The 19,907-nt window shown below is 34.3% G+C and overlaps 1 protein-coding gene across 1 annotated transcript in view; it reads left to right on the top strand.

Moving 5' to 3' along the window:
- The window catches only part of LOC111059081 (pair-rule protein odd-paired-like), a 100,036-nt gene extending 80,336 nt beyond the window's left edge, over positions 1-19,700 (top strand). Inside the window, 2 exon segments of the mRNA XM_039440184.1 lie at positions 8,644-8,813; positions 15,795-19,700. Of these exon segments, the coding sequence (XP_039296118.1) occupies positions 8,644-8,813; positions 15,795-16,118 (494 nt within the window). The 3' untranslated portion in view covers positions 16,119-19,700.
- Positions 19,701-19,907: the final 207 nt, after the last annotated feature.

Raw genomic sequence — 19,907 nt, 5'->3', positions numbered from 1 at the left:
AAAAATCAAAAGAAGATGATGAAGAAGAAGAAGTAGAAGAAGAAGGAGGAGGAGGAGGAGGAAAATAAGAAGTGGAGAAAGAAGAAGCAGGCGAAGTAGTAGAAAAGGAAGGAGGAGAAGGAGGAGGAAAGGAAGAAGAATTAGAGAAAGAGAAGCAGGCGAAATAGTAGAAGAAGAAGGAGTAGTAATAGTGATAGAAGAAGATTGTGGAGGTAGTGATGATGTAGGTGATGGAGAGGTAGGAGGAGTCTGAGGAGGAGAAAGAGGATAAGTATCAGGACGAGAAGGAGAAGGAAAAGAAGAAGCAGCCCAAGAGATGTCTTATCCTGTAAACATCTTCTGCTTTTTTCCTCCAAATGTGCGTAAAACTTAACAGAATTAGGCGTGTGGAAAGTTCAGTAACAAGAAGTTTAATGTTTTTTGTGTTTTTTTTCATCCTCTTTCCATCCTCTTTTTCTTCATATCCTCCTCCTCCTCCTTCTCCCGGATGAGAGAATATTATGTGCTTGACGAAACGTGTCAGAAAGGGAAGCCTAAACAGGTGCCTTAACAGCTTAATATTCCTTTTCTCGCCTCCTCTAAGCCAGTTATCCAGTTGAAAAAAAAATTGGATGGATACCCGAAGGATTTGTAATGAAGCTTGATTGGCTATTCAGTTGATGGGTTTCTGAGTTTGTGGCTACTTCAGACCCAATTCGTGACTGATTTATTGGAATTATTCATCAATGCAATCTGATTTGAGAGTATAAATTTCTTGGTGTATCATATTTATTAAACGATAATCCAAACTTGTCTGGGTGTATTTCATAGTTCCCTGAAGTTTAATCTCTTCTCCAGATCTCTCTCTAGGTAGAGATTTGGTAGAGAGTTAGTGGGGAGGATATTTTTAATATTCTTTCCAAAGAATGGACATTGATATGTCCAAAGCTCCGCCAATTTATGTAGATGCATAACAATATAATTATCATCTACAGTTATTATATTACAAATTGCTTTTTCATATCATATACAGTCCAATAATTATTTTTTTAGTCTATATTATGTAAATTCATCTATAATTTTGCTGTATTGTAAGCTATTGTATATAAGTGTATATGCCAGTATATATTGTAATCTACATAAATAAAGTACTCAATCAATCAATCAATCAGCATGTACTTATTTTTATTCCCATATGAACTAGGCGATACAACTTCTGTCAAGACTGAAATATTAACTTCCAAATTCATTTATTGCCAAAAAACAAAACAGAACAGCATATGCCTTTACATTGGAAGATGATGAAGAACTCGAAAAGTAATAATGAAAACTGTATGTAAGTTCATCACATACCGTACAGTATATGAAAGTTTAAAATAGAATTAGGATTTTGAAACGATAATGCAATACAATTTAAATTAATACAATTTTAAATGTAACTTTTATGGCTTTGCCAACAACAGAAAACTTTAGTATTGGCACGTGTTACATACAGAGTGAGTCATATATATGGGAACCCTTCAATAAATTGGAGACTGTTATAGATTGCAATACTGTAACTTTCATGATAAGTTATTGGTACCTCAATAAGATGACATCAATGGAAATGTTCTATGATACGTTCATCCAAAATGGCGGCTGATTGAAGTTTTAGTTTTTGAAGAAATAAATGATGAAGTATAATCAGCCGCCATTTTGGATAAAGTATCATAGAATATTTCTATTGATGTCGTCTTTCTCGTATTGAAAAGGCCTTTAAAATGATGTATCACACAATGGGTGTTTACATTCAAAATATTTGAGTTAAAGCCCCTCATTTCTTTGAAAGCTAGAACTACAATCATCCACATTTTGAATACAAGTATCATAGAACATTTTTAACGATGCCATCTTTCTTGTTCCAAAAAGGTCTTTAAAATGATGAACCACACAATGGGTTTTTACATTCAAAATATTCGAGCTACAAACCCTAAGTCACCCCCTTATGAGGGGTTAAAATTCAGTTGTACGTCAAAAGGTAGTTTATTCGACCAATAACTTATCCTGAAAGTTACAATATAATATACACTCAGTTTCCAACTTATTGAAGGGTTCCCAAACATATGACTCACTCTGCATAATTTTCTAGTAATTTATCAAGAGTAATATACTGGATTTTTAGAGCTTTATACTAGTGGAGTTTCTGTATCAATAAGATTTTCTTGAGTATCAGTAACAATAAGAAGTATTTATTGTCATGATTTTGCACAACAACTTCACAAACATACTTCTCCCAAATTCTTTTCTAAAAATCAAGTCCTTGGAGTTGAAGGTGACAACCCACCTATTCCCGGCTGTTTAGAACCTAGTTCGACAACACCATAAAAACTCAAAAACCTCTCCTTTTAACAATCTACCGACAAAGCAGCACAGGTAGACTCCACTAATTCCAGTTAAAATCTGCTTAGAACTCAAAGAAACCTTTGTTTATCATGTTAATCTACTCGGGGACATGTGTTTTCAAGGGTGGTTAGTCACTATTCCATCATTTATCTTGTGGAGGGAATTGAGTGAGTTTTATCGTTCTATGAGATCTTCAGCTCCTACCTTGTTTTTGGGGATTGGAAGGGTTTTTTCAAGGAGGTTTCAAGTTTGATACCTATATGGCACTTAATGATGAACTGTTCTGTTATCTCACCTAACGATCACAGATTTCTTTGTAGGTTACCTAGATTAGGTTGGGGTGAATTGCAAATATTAAAGATGACCCGTAAAAAAGTTGATGGTGTCCCGGAATTGTTTCACGATGACTTTACAAGTTTTTTGTCTCATAATTTTTTTGTCCCAAAGTTAGGTGCATTTCAGCAGCAAGAACAGGTAGAATGGTCATTAATCAAGAGGTGGGTGGAGTAATTTATCAAAAGCCGCATTTTTGGAATGCTTTGACTGTCCGCTGGAAGATTTAATGGAGTGCGACAGTGGTGCAGGAATTTTGGAATGTTGGGAACTTGTATGAATTATAATATTGTCGTAAGATTCGTACCGTATCCCGTCAAGTGATGATTTAACTCTGCGTTGCAGTGAAGATGATGTAGTAGATCTTCATTTTGAATAATAATAATAATATCGAGTGACCTGGCTGGCTCAGGTCTGGTGTCAGAGTTTTCAGGTCGCAACTGATCAATTTCAGGGCCTCTGTCATGACCTAACGACTGCTTTTTAGGCAGGCAGCCGGGTCATTTTTAATAAAACTTTGAAAAGTGATAAACACTTCTTTATTAGAAACAAATGGGATAGTAGTTAGTTTGATAGTTGGGTAGTTGAGTTATATTCAGTTAAGTATATGCTATTTTGATTGGAAATTTGTTCCTTTTTTTCATTTTTGTTTGTTCAAAATGATATTGTGTATAGTTTACATCTTTGTTTCCGTCATTGAATTTAAAACTCACTTTATCTCCAACTTATCCTTTCCTCACTCCACTCAATCATGTATCAACTAAAACAACACTAATTAAATTACATTCAAATATTTTTCAACTGTACCTATGATATATTTTATTTGATAATGATGATATAGAATACAGTAGTATCATAGAAAACCAATATCAATAACCTTACCCTATTATATCTCTATGGCAGTATGTAGCTCGAATCTGATTCTTTACATAAGTTATAGCAGAGAAAATAGAACACATCAATAAAAACAATAAAAAACTTTATTAAAACTTCAACATATTTTAACGACTAGTTTCGACCTACTTTGACCATTTCAAGTTAAAATTGACTGTAAAATGGCCAAAGTAGATCGAAACTAGTCGTTGAAATGCTTTAAAGTTTTAAAAATGTTTTAATAAAAGGGTACTACAAGTTTTATATTTTTTTCATTTATTTGAATAAAGTAGCCCTTATAAGTGAAGTGATTTTATAAAATAGAACAAACGTATACGTTTTCTCGGGTTATAGTTATACAATTCTCCGTGCAGTTTCACTGTTTTTAATCCAATAAGTATAGAGTTATTTGAATTGATATTAATTAATGCAAGTGTGATTCCTAGTAACACTTCAAGGACCACATGGTTAAGAGTAAATTGAAAGATATGTGACAATACGTTGAATATCGTAGATAAAATATTTGGAGAGCACATACAGTTGAATAGAAATACATAACTGAGAATACCGCTCCTATACGATGTTCATAAACATGAATAATGAAGCCGCAGGCTCTTTGGGACGGAAAAATGCATTCTCCATACAACAATAGTGATGCTCTTGTAATAAGGCTAATAAAAAAACACTCAACAGTATTGTAATAATAGCATAATGCACGAATGGTCATTCAAAAGTTTATTATAATCCGGCAAGCTTTCTCTGCTCACCGCCTCTCTCTTTACTGGTGAAGTGTGTCTGAAATGATAACAATAGAGATTGGATGGACAGGGAAAGAGTGAGAGAGAAAGTAGGGTAATAACGAAGGAGAGTGAGAGAGAGAGCTGAGAGTGTTTACGAGTGATGAACATCTGTTCTTGGCTGCTGTAGATGCTGGTCCTTTGTACGAAGAGGTGGAGAAAAAGGAAAGTGGAATGGAGAAAGAGAGGAAATAGAATAGAAAAAGAAGATGAAGAAGAAGAAAAAAAGAAGGAGGAGAAGAAGAAGTAAAAGAAGAAGAAGAAGATAAATAAAACGAATAGAATAAACTACGAGACAGACATAAATTTGTATCGAATGAGAGTAATATATAATTAAGACAACTAGATGGTAAAAATACTGAAATATAGGGACATTAGTATTGTTGAGAATAAAAGGGTTTCCAATGCTGCAAACATCTCAAGAAAAGCCAAGTAAACTTTATAGGGAAAATAATTGGTAATATATGGGACAATTACATAATACAGACAGTTTATTTACATAAAATAATAAGAGGATAGTGTTACATAATCACTGTATGGAAGTGGAAGGATGAAACAAGTAAAATTGGAAAACCTTTGGTGAAGTAAAATGTGTTGAAGAAGAGGGAAAATAATAAGAAAAAGAACAAGAAGCAGAAAAAGAAGAAGAAGAAGAGGAATATGAAAGTGGATAAGAAACATTATGTGGAATGGAAGAAGAAAGAGTTGGTATACAAAGATATGATTGAATGTGTTGAAAGTCCTGAAAATTCACTGTAATAAAAACTAGAATTTCCCAGCTGAAAACTATCCTATAACTAAAAAATATCCTAAAACTATCCACTATATTATCTAGAGTGAAGTTGTTAAAATAATATAACAGCTTGAAAACAGATTATTGTGATTTTCAACTCTTCAACCACAACTCATCTGTGTTAAACTAATCGCATTAATATTGTGACACTTTCAGCTCTATTTCATCACATCCTATAGAATAGAATTTATTCTATATTATTAGCCTTTATTTTCGAACTAGGAGGGCAAAGCTAGAGCGCAGTCCTCTCTTACACTGAAGCTATACACTTGACCTATATCGACAATGTGAAGGCACGTAATCTAAACCAAGCTACTCAGCATAGAATAGGTTGTCAACAATATAACCAGTAATCTCAAATACTTGTCTTAACATTGTCAAACATTTCAACAAAGCTAGGATACACAAATGAACAATCCGTGTAATCAGCCAATCTCCAACCATTTCACATCTATTCACCCATCCAGCGAAGTGTGGTATGAAAATATTGACACAAATGAACAGATAAATAAATATTGACACAGATAAACAATCCATATAATCAGCCAATCTCCAACCATTTCACATCTATTTACCCATCCAGCGATGTGTGGTGTGAAAATATTGACACAAATAAACAGATAAATAAATATTGACACAAATAAACAATCCGTGTAATCAGACAATCTCCAACCATTTCACATCTATTTACCCTTCCAGCTGAGTGTGTTATGAAAATATTGACATAGACCCCATCCATAGCCTAAATCATCCCTTGTGTGGAGTGGAGTATTCAGTCACCCATAAGTGTGGTTTGGAGGGGAGGAGACCATCACCCCTTACCTCCCCACCCACTACCAAACCCCCCCTTAGCCACACCACCCCCTAGATTCCGTGCAAATAGAACTCCAGAAGTGAGAAGTCCTCAAAAAATTCAGGGCTTACTAAAAGACCAGCCGTTGAGAGTATTATGAACGCTTGGTCTCTATTATATACTTATCTTCCTCTTATCTGTATGTATATATACTCTTATGTAGTATATGGTTGCAGAATATATAGATGTGTGGATTATTGTATAAAGTCCTTCAGTGTTTAGCAACTCACTCACTCCCTCACATCCACCCTCGACCTTTGAGCATTATTCTCTCATGGACCTTTTATTGGGTCCGAAGTCTTCTATATTCTATACAATGGGTAATTTGAACAGTTCGGTGAGTCTGTTGAAGTTATTCTAGGAGGATGGTTGTCTGGTATGGTTGGTAAACTGGTGTTACTTTTTTGGTTGTAGTTGGATGTATTCTACAATGAGTAATGCATACAAAATACGTAATGTATTACGAATATATAAAATCTGGTGTGGTGCACTCACACAACTTTCCTTGCCCTTATGGAAATTGATCACCTGACGCTAGTGTTCCCGCGCATCTCAAGTCTACTATTCAAAAATTTTAGCCAGTTGGTGACTGGGCAATAACGCTGGAGACACACGAGGTCTGCTATCTCTTCATAGTGAATCATTTAATAGAATCAACAGTTACCAACAGCTTGCAATAATTGGATAACCACATTTTCTCGAATTTCGAGCTTTCTTTTAATTTTAGGTGGAAATGTTACTGAACATTAATTGTAGAGATTCTCATGCTCAATCTTTTTCACTCGAAATTTTTAGTTCAAATTGTATCTGAAGCCTGATAATTGAGAATCTAAAATCAAACTTTGCATAGATGGGGCGAAGCTCTTGAAATTTTTACAGATATGGGACTTGTGGCATTTGATAGAGCTTATTGATGACTATTCTAGGTATAACTTTAATCAAAATCGTTGGAGCCGTTTTCGAGAAAATCGCGAAAAACCCTGTTTTTGACAACATTTTCGCCATTTTAGCCGCCATCTTGAATCGCATTTGATCGAAATTGTTCGTGTCGGATCCTTAAAGTGTAAGGACCTTAAGTTCCAAATTTCAAGTCATTCCGTTTATTCGGAGATGAGATATCGTGTACACAGACGCACATACACTCATACACACACACACACACACACATACAGACCAATACCCAAAAACCCTTTTTTGGACTCAGGGGACCTTGAAACGTATAGAAGTTTAGAAATTGGGGTACCTTAATTTTTTTCAGAAAGCAATACTTTCCTTACCTATGGTAATAGGGCAAGGAAAGTAATAGTGTAATAGTGAGGGTAGAGAGAAGATGACAGGCCCAGCCAGAAGTTGAATGTGGACTTTCTAGTCTCCCAACAGTTATCTAGTTATCTGCATACAATATAGGTTATGTATCATAGTGAGGGTGGAGAGATGCCAGACCTAACCAGGAGTTATTTGAGGTTACTGTTATTAAGTTGAAAATTCGACTGAGTCACTGTCGATGTTGTAGAACCGTTCCATAATGGAATAAAACTGTAGAATTTGATGATATATGTGTGTTTTTATTTCATTAAGTTGAAAATATTTTATTTTTCACATAGTTGAAAATTCATAAGGTGAGAGAGAAGCATACCGGATACAATCATAATTGATCTATTATTTCTCAAAGCATTACACATACACAGAAAGCTTTCTCATTTGAGTATTACAAACACTTCAAATAATAGATTATGGAATAAATATTATATTGATGATTGTAAAATTATGAGTAAATTGTTATCTCACATCCTATCATATCTTCCCTCAGCCCTGCCTATCTATCTACCTTCTTCCACTTCACCATCACACACCCTTCCCTTTCAGCTATACCTTACCTGCCTATTACATGGGAAACCATAGTTGGCAAGGTATTTTCCCCCTCTTTCTTCCAGCACACATCATTTTAGCAATATTGTCTCAGATGAAATTAAATAGAGAATGCATTTATCCAAATGCTAATTATTAAATAATCATTATTTAACGAAAATCCTAAATAAATGCTGTAAATCACCCTGAAGACTTCTGCTACTGCAGACATTGACAACAGGGTTAACAGCTAGATGGAAATTCGATGAGAACTACTATTCAAAAATTATTTGCCAGCCCGGGAATCGAACCCGGTACCTCCCAATTGCCAGTCAGGAATGCAGTCAGTCGAATTTCCTCCTAGCTGTTAACCCTGTTGTCAATGTCTGCAGTAGCAGAAGTCTTCGGGGTGATTTACAGCATTTATTTAGGATTTTCGTTAAATGATAATTAAATATTGTCTCATTTTTCATGTATTATTTTCATTGCTACTGTTATTATAATATTATTGTTTTGTGGTGAATAAATTCAATTGAATTGAAATTTCAATCTCAATTCATTAACAACACACAAGAAATAAGATGTGAAAGAAAAACAATATCATCCTATGGAGGGATCTCTGAGTCCTGTCCATCAGTTTCTACCTATTTTCAAATCAAATCAATTTTCTCTATTTTCAAGAATAGTAAACCTCTTTTTAATGCTATCCATCAGCTCATACCTATTTCCAAATCAATTCCATGTTTTTCTAATAGGTTTTTTAACATTTTTGTGTGTTTTTGTAGGTGAAAAGCCGTTCAAATGTGAGTTCGACGGGTGTGATCGCAGGTTTGCCAACAGCTCGGATCGAAAAAAGCACTCTCACGTCCACACGTCCGACAAGCCCTACAATTGCCGAGTCTCAGGCTGTGACAAGTCATACACACACCCCAGCTCACTCAGGAAACATATGAAGGTAAACTCCACTTTCATAAATATTATCATACAGGATTGATGAAAATTATGGAAACATCTTGATATTCTTCAGACAATAGGATTCATTAGTGATCCTATTTGAATTAAAAAACTACTTTTGCATAAAAATTCAAGCCCGCCATATTAAATTTAAGATGATACATGATTTTGGAAGTAATGTACAGTTATGTATCATGCAACCAAAAGCATGAGAGTTAGGATTTAGGCGTTACATGAATGGATGATTGTATGAATTAATGAGTAATCTAGATGTATAGATTTGATAAATTTACTTAGAATAATCGAATATCCAATAATCTAGATTTTTAGAATCCAATCTAGTGAAGGGCCTATTAACAAACTTCCACTTCTACTACAGAAATTAGATGCTTTGTTTATTCAGGATCGATTACTTCACTTACTCTTATTTTACTTACATGATTCAATTACTAACTTACCTTAAATAGAAAGAAAAATAAAAATCTTAGTACCCTTTTTGAATTATTTAACCACAAAATTTTTCAACCTTGATGCCATTTTCAAGTGATATCACATGTTGTGATTAAATAATTCAAATAGGGTACTGAGATTTTTATTTCTATTCATATTACAAGTAGCCCTATACAGAAAAGAGATAGCTTACCTTACTTTCTCACCTCATCTTATTCACATTTACTGACTTACCTTTAGCATACAGTTATCACCTTGAAACAGCATCAATTATTCACAAAACATGCCATTACTGTTTAAAGACAATTATTCTTGAAGCCTAAGTTTTATTTGAATGTTCAAACTGCAGCTTTAATTTTGCTTTTAAGACTTTTACCGAGAACTTCAGAGTTCATCCTTCAGATTCACTAAGTATTTATTTATTTATTTATTCACATTTTGTACAAATACTTAACATGAGGAAAGTCATAACAGGCTCATGCAAAAAACTGTTCCATTCCCAATCTATAGGAACCATACTGTCCAAATCAAAATGTTGGTTATGTCACTTTCACTTTTCAAAATGCAATTTACACTCTTCAATACTGAGATAAACGAGCGAATTTTGAATCAAATAGATACTAGATTCACTTTACAATTTCAACATTCTTTAAAAAACAGCAACACACAGTTTCAAGTATAGATTTCCGTCAAGACCGTAATATCACTCTCAATTTTTTAAATTGAGAAATTTTCAAAGTAGATTTTCCCAAAGACCATACTATCACTCTCCAACTCTACATTCTTCAAATCGTCCAGAGCATAAATCTCATTGTCAATCTATAAACGATATTCTATCCCCAATAATGATAATCCATCCAAGCCAAACCTACGATGTATAAAAAGGTGGTCTATTAATAGTGCCAGTCACTGATTCTATTTGCTGTCCATCACCCAACATCTATTTGTCTGGCGATCATTCTCTTAAACCACTTAGGCCAAGTCAAACACGACAAGTGATACATCATTCATTCTCCACTACATCTTCTTTTTCATCTTCGTCTTCAAGATCTTCTTTTTCTGATCATGTCCACATTATTAGAGAACATGTATCTCAACCTTTTTTAGCTTCTTCTGATACGTCCTCTTCGTTTCTCTCGTCATTCCTTCCTTCTGTTTTGATTCGTCTTCTTCTTCGTGTCTCTCTTTTTTCTTTCCTCCTGAATCGTCTTCTTCTTCGTGTCTTTTTTTTTTCTTTCCTCCTGATTCGTCTTCTTCTTCGTGTCTCTCTCTTTTTCTTTCCTCCTGATTCGTCTTCTTCTTCGTGTCTCTCTTTTTTCTTTCCTTCAGATTCCTCTTCTTCCTCGTATCTCTTGTCAATTCTTCTGTATATTGAGCTTCATGTTCTTCCTTTTCTCCATTTCCTGCCTCCTTTCTAACTATTCTTGATTTTCTTCTGATCCTTTGATAGTTATTCGTTCTTATCCTTAACCTTCATATACCAACATTATAACATAATCCTTCTATTTAGATTCTTTCTCTTCTTATCCTGATTTTCGTCATATTTCTTCATCTTTTGTTTTTTTCCTCATCTTCTTCTTCCCTGGTCATTTTCCCACCTTCTCATCCTGCTGATACTCTCGACTCTTTTTGTATTTCCAAACAAATAGCTTTTGAAATATTCATTTTTGTTCATCTTCTCAATTATAACAGTATTATTGGTTTCTTCTAGATTGTTCAATAGGAACTGTCTCCAAGATTATTCTTTACTCCTCTTTTTGTCGGTTATCCGTTTTCTGTCTTTTCCCTTTCATTTCAACATCATTTTCCATTTCTCTTAATGTTTCATCTACATTCTGTTTTAATATTTCTCCAGCATCGTCATTGACATCAATCATTCTCATTTGCTGGAGCTTAAACCTTCTCCTCTTCCTCCATCTTCTCATCCTTTTCCTCCTCATCCTCATTCTCTTCCTTATCTTCCCTCTCCTCCTTCTTCTCCTTTTCCTCCTCCTCCTCCTTCTTCCACTTTTCCTCCTTTCATTTTCCCCCAAGTCTTCTCCTTTTCTCACTTCTACTTCTTCTTTTGCTCTGGTTCCTAATCCTTGATCTTTACATATCATGTCTTATCAAAGATTCTCCAAAATCATAATTTTTTCTAGATTATTCTCCTTTGATGGAGCTTTCTCCTTCTCCTTTTTCTCCCGTTTCTCATCCTTTTACTCCTTCTCCCTATTATCGTTCTCCCTATCCTCCTTCTCTCTCTCTGCTCCGCCTTCTTCTTCTCCTCCACGTCCTTATACACCTCCTTCTCCACCACCTTCTATTCTCTCCATATTCTGCTCCTTTCCTTCTTTCCTCTCTCTCCTTTCCCTTCTTCTCCTTTTTCTCTTTCTCCTTCTCCAGCTCCAGTAACTACTTCTTGGTCTCCATCGCATGTCTTGCCTTGTCAAAGATGCATCTATCTACATTACATTGAAACATGGATTGTGCTACTTGTGGCCACCACATGAAAAAACCATGGATCACTTTACTAAGTCGAAAAAACTCCAACAAAAAACTCTCTCACAGATAATAAAAAGACTACACAACATAACAGACTTCATTGGTTTGTGTCCTCTTCTAGATGCACTGGATAATGATAGTATAGTGGAAGATTGACTGGACAACAACAGGACTACAACTGTAATCTTATTCTCTTCTTTCAGTTTTTCTTCTATTTTTTGTTTCTTCTTCTCCTTCTTTTTCCTCTTCTGGAATCTACCTGGATAACCATCCATCAATCAGGGTTCACGTCATTCATGGTGACTGGCGTTCCCAAAGATATATATTTTTTGTTTTGGTCTCTTTGTTTCTGTTCCTTTTAAAGTGCACTTTCATTGTATTCTCTTCTCTTTTTTCCTTCTATCTCATATTGTTCTTGGTCCGTCTTTTCACAATTATTCTATTCTCCAAAATTAAATCAATCTATCAAATTATCCCTCAAAATTGATAATTTTTTTGACATGTTACTACTTTTTTTGACATGTAATCATTATCAAAATTTGGGAATGGAATAGTATTAGGTCAAGCCTGTTGTTCCTTCTCTTCTCAATCATATTCATATGATTTGTGATTGTATCCACGAATAAATAAATAAATCTTGATACTGTTGTAGATGCGATAATTGACTTTTAAATTTTTGTGAATTGAGTAATATTTTCAATACTGTTCTCTCTTTTTCATTATTACATACTTCTCTTCTTCCTTTTACTGTTTTACTAACTTTCTCTAACTCTAACTTATTTCTCTGGTCTATACTTCGGTTTTATTAAAAAACAGTTATCTTCATTGTGAATTGAGTTTAATTTTCAATACTGTTCTCTTTATTATTACATACTTCTCTTCTTCCTATTACTGTTTATCTAACTTTCTCTCACTCTAAATTATTTCTCTGGTCTAAACTTCGATTTTGTTATAAAACAGTTATTTTCATTATCTTAATTGTGAATTGAGTTTAATTTTCAATACTGTTCTTTCTTTTTCATTATTACATACTTCTCTTCTTCCTTTTACTGTTCTACTAAATTCCTCTCACTCTAAGTCAGTTCTCTGGTCTATCCTCCAGTTTTATCATAAAACAGTTAACTTCATTATCAAACTGTTTACACAACCTAACGCTACAATCAATTTACGCCAATTTATATAGATACAAAACAATATTTCTATAGTAACTTCAAATTAATCATTTTTCCATAAATCATGTACAGTTCAATAATTATTATTTCAGTTTATATTATGTCAATCCATCGAGAACTGCATGAATATAATACAATTTGTCGTTTTTCTCCATCTATTGGTAGGGAGTTACTGGGATGGATATTTCTTCTGAATATATTTTCCAAAGAATGGACCTCGATATCTTCAAAGCTCCGCCAAAGCTCTGCGAGACAATATCTTAATCATTGTAATAATGATTTGTGTCTGTCAATGATTATAGAAGTTGATAAAAACGTGTAGTACCCTTCATTATTAAAAATTTCAAAATTTAAACTATTAATTTGTACAAAAGTAGCCCATATAAGTAGAGTGTTATTCAATTATTATAGTTATTCCAAATGGCTATTGTTATTTCATTTTTCATATCATCCACAGTTCAATGATTATTATTATATAAGTTTATATTATGTGAATTCATCAAAAACTTTGCTATATTGTAAGCTATTGTAAATAAGTGTATAAGCCAGTATACTATGTTTTAATCTACATAAATACAGCACTCGATCAATCAATCCTTTATGTTTAACCATACTCAAATCCTATGACTTTACTCTTATGCTATCCTATACTCTTCATGTTCTCCTTCTTTCTTCCTCCACTCCCGTTTCCTCATTTTTCTCTGGTTCCCAATTATCTCTCAAACAAAATATGATTGCATGCGTTCGGATATACTCAAGAAAACTATTATATTGAATTGATATCATCATTGACTGAAAATATGACATTTTCTCTGATTTTTCTGTTCCAACTTCTCCCTTCTTTCTTTCTTCTTTTTCTCTTCTCTTCTTCATTAAGTTTTCTCATTATTTATTCTCCTTCTCCTTCTGTTTCTTTTCACTTCTCTGACACATCTTCTCTATAGTATTTTCTACAAATATTTCTGTAGATAGTATTTTCTCACGGTCTCCCCAAACATACAAACCATTGTCTCAAAGCTCTCACTCTACTGTCTTTTCCACCCTACTTCTATTTCTTCTGCTCTTTCTCTAGAACAATCAAACTGTCACTCTTCTGTTGTTTGAACAACAGTTTGTAGTTTTTGTGTTCCGTGAACACAAGCACCACAGAGCATTGTTGTCACCAATGAATGAAATAAATGTTTGTGAATGAATGGTGATACACTTTACACTACTGGACAAGGCGGAACTAATTTTTGTCATTTTAATGGCAGTCGGCATTCAAGAGTTGTCATTCTTTGATTACATTACTGGACAGTCTTGAAAGAATGGAATTCCCTCATGGTTTTGAATGGCTTGGCTTTCCAAAATGTATTTTCGATCTTTTGTTGAACAGTCTTCCTGACAACCTCATAGACCTGAAGAATCCCAACTGTGTCGTGACAAATGCGCACATGAATTAATGTGCACAGATTCTACCAAAGAGTCAGGGAGAGGTATCCAGAGAGAATATCATTTGTCACAGAATTCCAGTTGTGTGAATGCAATCATGTAAACTCATCTTTTGCCGGCGCCACACTCTTGACAAGTGCGTACAAATGACGATGTACGCGAGAGTGTGTATGGCTACTATGCCATTCGGCTGTAGTGAGGTCCACGTTATAATGACAGTGTTTGATTAGCAATGGCATAGCCACGTCCAATATAAGGCCCTGGCCCTGGCCTTGGCCTTGTATTAGAGGTGGCTATGGTGATGGTATTGCTATCCTTGTCTTTCATTCAACAAAGCGGATAGCGCTATCTCTTTCTCGCTTTGCTCTGATGCCAGATCGTCTTTTAACAATGTAGAATTCATAATCAATTCATAAAATAATAGAATATATTTCATCTCAATTATGTAAATTCAATGAAATTATTAAAATATTTAATTTATTGTATAATAAAATATAATTGATTATTTTAAACCAGATGAACAGTTAGTACTACATCAATAAACCTGAATCTGCTACCGTCTATAGAAGGCATTGACAAGATAGAGGTTCGGTAACGTTTTTCTCCTATCTTTCTCCACTACCATTATAGCGTGAACCTCACTAAAGCAGACATTTGGCGATTCTCTGCCCAGCCTCTGCCTTCTATTGAGGATAGCTAATACCGGTATATATGATGTGATGTTAACTGTTCATTCTTGTTTAAAATAACCAGTTATATTATTTAATGATGCAATAGATTTTCATAATTGGGATTGAATATTTTACAAATTAATAATATTAATACAGTGTTGAAAAACAATCTGGCTAAGTTGCAGAGGTAGAAAAGGATTGCGCTATCTGCTTTGTCAAATGATAGACAAGGATAGCAGCACCAATGTTAATCAGATACTGTCATTATAACGTGTACCTCACTATAGGCATTAAACTTGTTTGAATTTTTAGGAATCTAACCTAAATCCGTTATTGCTTCAGGTGCACAGAACGGATAAGAACTCGCCAGTGGGCTACGACAGTGTGCATTTAAGATGTAATTTTGAGTGTTTATCCAATTTGAATTTTTGTCATCCTAACCTCAATCGTTTTCTTGACCATGGATCCACATTTTTGAAAACCCAGCTTCAATCCGTTGTTGTTTTTCGCCTTTTTCTCAACCTAGCCTCGATCCATTGTTGTTTTTCGCATTTCTTCCAACCTAACCTCAATCTCTTGTTGTTTTTTCACATTTTTCTCAACCAAACCTAAATTCCTTGGTGATTTTTGCGTTTATCTCCCATCCTAGCCTTAATTCCTTGTTGATTTTAGCTTTTTTCTCATCCTAACCTCAATTCCTAATTGTTTTTCGCATTTTTCTCAACCTAACCTCAGTTTTGCACATTCTAAACCTCAACTTTTTTGTTGCTTCAGGTGCATGGAACTGACAAGAACTCAGCAGCGGGCTACGACAGTGACGATAGCAACAGCTCTTCAACGGGTTCAATCAGCGTGGCGGAGAACACCACACCAGGCAGCACGGGCACCTCCCCCCTCCACCATCCGCACCACATGGGCACCACCATACCACCCACCGCAGTGCCGCCACCGGTCAACATACCGCCCATACCCAACCACGAGTGGTATGTGGGTATGCCCACGCCACCTTCCAACGAGCACTCACCCATCAACCACCATCACCACCACCATTTCAACCATCATCACCACCTGCACCATGGTGCGGCCACCGCCTACTGAGACAGTACCCCCGCTTCACCTATGGTCAACTGGAGACACCTCAACAACCTATGACTGGAGGGTATGGGGTTGGAAGGCTTCAAGGAGGAAGGGTTCCAACTCTTCTAGATAATGAATATACATCATTATTTCATGGGTTACATGCGTAGAGATAGGTTTCAAGGTCATCTAAGTGATTTCAAGGTCAAAATCTATGAGGTGAAAGTCTTATAAAGAGTAAGGGGCTCGATTTCAAGGTCATATCATTTTTTTAAATTTTGATTCAATTAAAAAGTTTTTTTTTCAATATAAAAATGATTTTTGTGTGTTTTGAATTGTAAATTGAGTGTTAAATTGAAGAATGTTAAATGACACATAACCTAGCTACATTTGGACTGTTGTATAAATTAGAATTGGAAACGTTTTGGGCTCATAAGCCGGTGGTACTTTTCTGTGAGTTGTGTGATTCCGAATAATCAAATAAATATGAGGATCATCGATTTCAAGGTCATCCAAACCCTTTATAACAAAAAGCTGTGATTGGGTTAGAAAAAAGAAGATATTTCTCTAGCTGCATTGAACAGCCGTTCCTCGTTCCTCGCAGAATAATGTCTGCTGACTTCTGGAATTGCCTATGAATCAATCTAATTTGCTAATTGCTTGTGTCGAGCTAATTTGCTCATTGTCATCTCTCTTACCAATTGTCAGACTACGGTTATTGTCGATTGGTTGTTCTCACTCTACTTACCGATTACAGAACGGCACGACACGGCAGGACAGGTAGCTCTCCTATTGGTCAATTAGTAGACTGACATATAGAGGATCAGCCAATTAGAAGGCATCCTGCCCTGTTTTGTCGTTTCTGTGCTGTCCCGGAATCGGTAAGTGTGAGAGCAATCATTTTCTGATGGGCGATTGCACCCAGATAACCATAATGACCTTCGATTGGCTGAGAATCAGCTATTGAGAATTAACCAATCCGAGGACATTCTGGTTGTTGTAACAAGATTCAAGATTCATGATCTCTTTATTGCAGGAAAAAATTCAAGATTCAAGATTCCGTTATTGCAGAAAACATTGATACAAATGCCTATGCATTCGTCATAGATTAAACTTGGTAAATAAAAAGTATTTACATTCAGAGAAATAAAAATTCAAACACAAGCATACAAACAGCAAAAAAAATACCCTCAACAGAACAATAATTAATGTCGACCGACAATCAATTTGCACAATTGTTTATTGTGATGCATGATGAAGAAATGAATAAAAAAAAAATTGATAAATTAATTAATAAATATTGTGATGGGAGAATTAGTCAACTATTCATGCTAAAATCCTGATATTACCAGGGAAGATTACCTTGAAATCCAGTCGAAACCTTGAAGATCATTCCAGCACTTTTCAAAGATATTTTTACTTCTCTAGGAATTAAACCCTTGACAAATCATTGACTAGTAACATAGTTGTACCGTTACCATAGAGTTGTCTAGTTACTTCAGGAGAACAGTTGTATGATTTATGATTTCAATTCACGACAAAGTTTTTGGTACTAGAACCTTAGAACTCAATATGAAATCTTGTAGTAATCCGAAAAACTCCTACGAAACATCCTTCCAATCTCATACTCACATTCGCATGCTCCAGTTTAAATTAGTGAAAAATTTTGAAGTGAAGTGGGGGTATGGTTGGTGGTAATAAATACTGCACAAGATTTTTTTTTCCCCATGACTTTTATAGAACAATCAAAGTGGTGTTAAACTTGATTTTATCTTTAATTTGAAACAAAGACTTGTAACTTGTTTTCAAGTGTATATAAAATTGCCTTCTGTCTCTAATCATAGTGTAATAATGTATTTGTGATGTAAGTCTATTGTAAGCCGTACCTACATTGTAAATTTACACTGTACAGTCATTTTTAGGAAGTAAGCCGCGTTGTAATATTAGAGAGACTGTTGACTATATTATTTTTGAAGCCTTCTGTAAAGCGATGGAGCAATGTTATAAAGCAAAGTACATTCTGAATATTTAGTAATGTAAGTAGCCTACTCGTGAAATGCGTGATACCGTTTATGATTTTAAGACTTGAATAATTCTTGTTTATCAAAGTCTCATCGATAGACTTTCTGATTAAGTTTCTTGTTTATATCACTTCGAGTATCGGACTAAAATAGCTTTATATTTCAAATTTCATGGAAAATTCTCATTATTTTTGTTCCTAGTGTATCAGATTGAGTATTGATCAGTAATTCATAAATATTATTTTCCCGTATAGATTTTCTAAAGAAATCCAGCTTTGAGCTCTTCGAAAAGTTTCATCCACAGAATTAGTCAAACATAATTTCAGCGGATTACTATTATCTTCACAAGGTTAATAGAAATACTATCTATAAGTTTTGAATATGTGCTTATTGTGGAAACTCATATTTATTTGAACTACGTTTTTGATTTTCCTCCCTTCTATTTTATCTTCTGGAAGTGTGTACTCCTCTATTTTTCCCTTATAGTGAGGTCCACGTTGTAATTGCATTGTTTGATTAGCAATGTATTGCTATCCTTGCCTATCATTCAACAAAGCGGATAGCACTATCTCTTCCTCGCTTTTCTCTGTTGCCAGATTGTCTTTGAAAAATGTAGAATTAATAATTAATCAACAAAATATTTCATCTTTATTATTGGAATTCATTATGAAAGTACTGGTAAATATAATTTTAAACTTAATAAAATATAATTGATTATTTTAAATGAGAATGAACCATTAATATTACATCAATAAACCTGTATCAGCTACCGTTTATAGATCGGCATCGTTTTCTCCTATCTTTCTCCACTGCCATTATAACGTGAACCTCACTATAAACTTTTTTCAATCTGTGACATCAAAATAGTATCAAGTTATCAATTAATAAGGTTTTAGAGGATTCATATAAAACTATTAATTGAATGAAAAATATTGCTTTTGAATGAGTTGTAGCTGAATTTTTATCATCAAAATTCTCACACTTCTCATATGAAACGTCATCAAGATTTATATTATTGAACTTTTTTGATTATTTCCTTAGTTTGTTTATCACTTATCCGTTCTCATTCTAGTGATCACATTATCTGTTCTCCAGCATTGATCATTGCGTGGGCATACAAGGAAAATCCACTAAGCTCATGAAAGTAAATTCAGGAAATCAATTTCTAACATCAATCATAATTTCATTATAGTGATTTTTCACAAAATAATTTCATACTGCAAGAAATTGAATATTCTTCATTTGTTTGATAGTTGATTATTTAACATTCATAGTTTATAGAATTAATTAAAAACTAATAAAAAATCAAAGTTTGGAAAAATTGGAGGTTCAGTTTCCTTGTAAGCCCCCTCTTCTTTTATCTATATCAACTTGTTTATTTTATTTACTTGAATAATTATTTATTGTTTTATCTGCTCCCTGTCGAGTGCCTTTCATAAACTTAAAATTGTGTAACTGAAATCTAAATGAAAATGTCTACCTTGCCTTCAATATATTGTCAATCACACTGTGCTCTTCTAACTTGAATTGAACAGCTTTCGTCGAAACACTTACACATTGAAATAAATATGAATACTAAGAAGCGCTGTGTTTTCTTTTTCAATCAAACCTTGATCCTACTCATTACACCTCTCTCGTTTTACTAACTCTTCTATTTCTTTCTTGTCACATTGTTACTTGTGATATAAGTTGTATAGCAAGTAAAATTTTATAGCAAGTGAGATTTTTGCTACCTCCAAAAGTACTTCGATTCAGTTCATTACACCTAACTCATTTTCTTCTAATTTTT

This window comes from Nilaparvata lugens, chromosome 13 (genome assembly GCF_014356525.2).
Source record: "Nilaparvata lugens isolate BPH chromosome 13, ASM1435652v1, whole genome shotgun sequence".
Taxonomy (NCBI): domain Eukaryota; kingdom Metazoa; phylum Arthropoda; class Insecta; order Hemiptera; family Delphacidae; genus Nilaparvata; species Nilaparvata lugens.
Note: the sequence above shows the minus strand (reverse complement) of the source record. Positions and strands in the feature narration are given on the sequence as shown.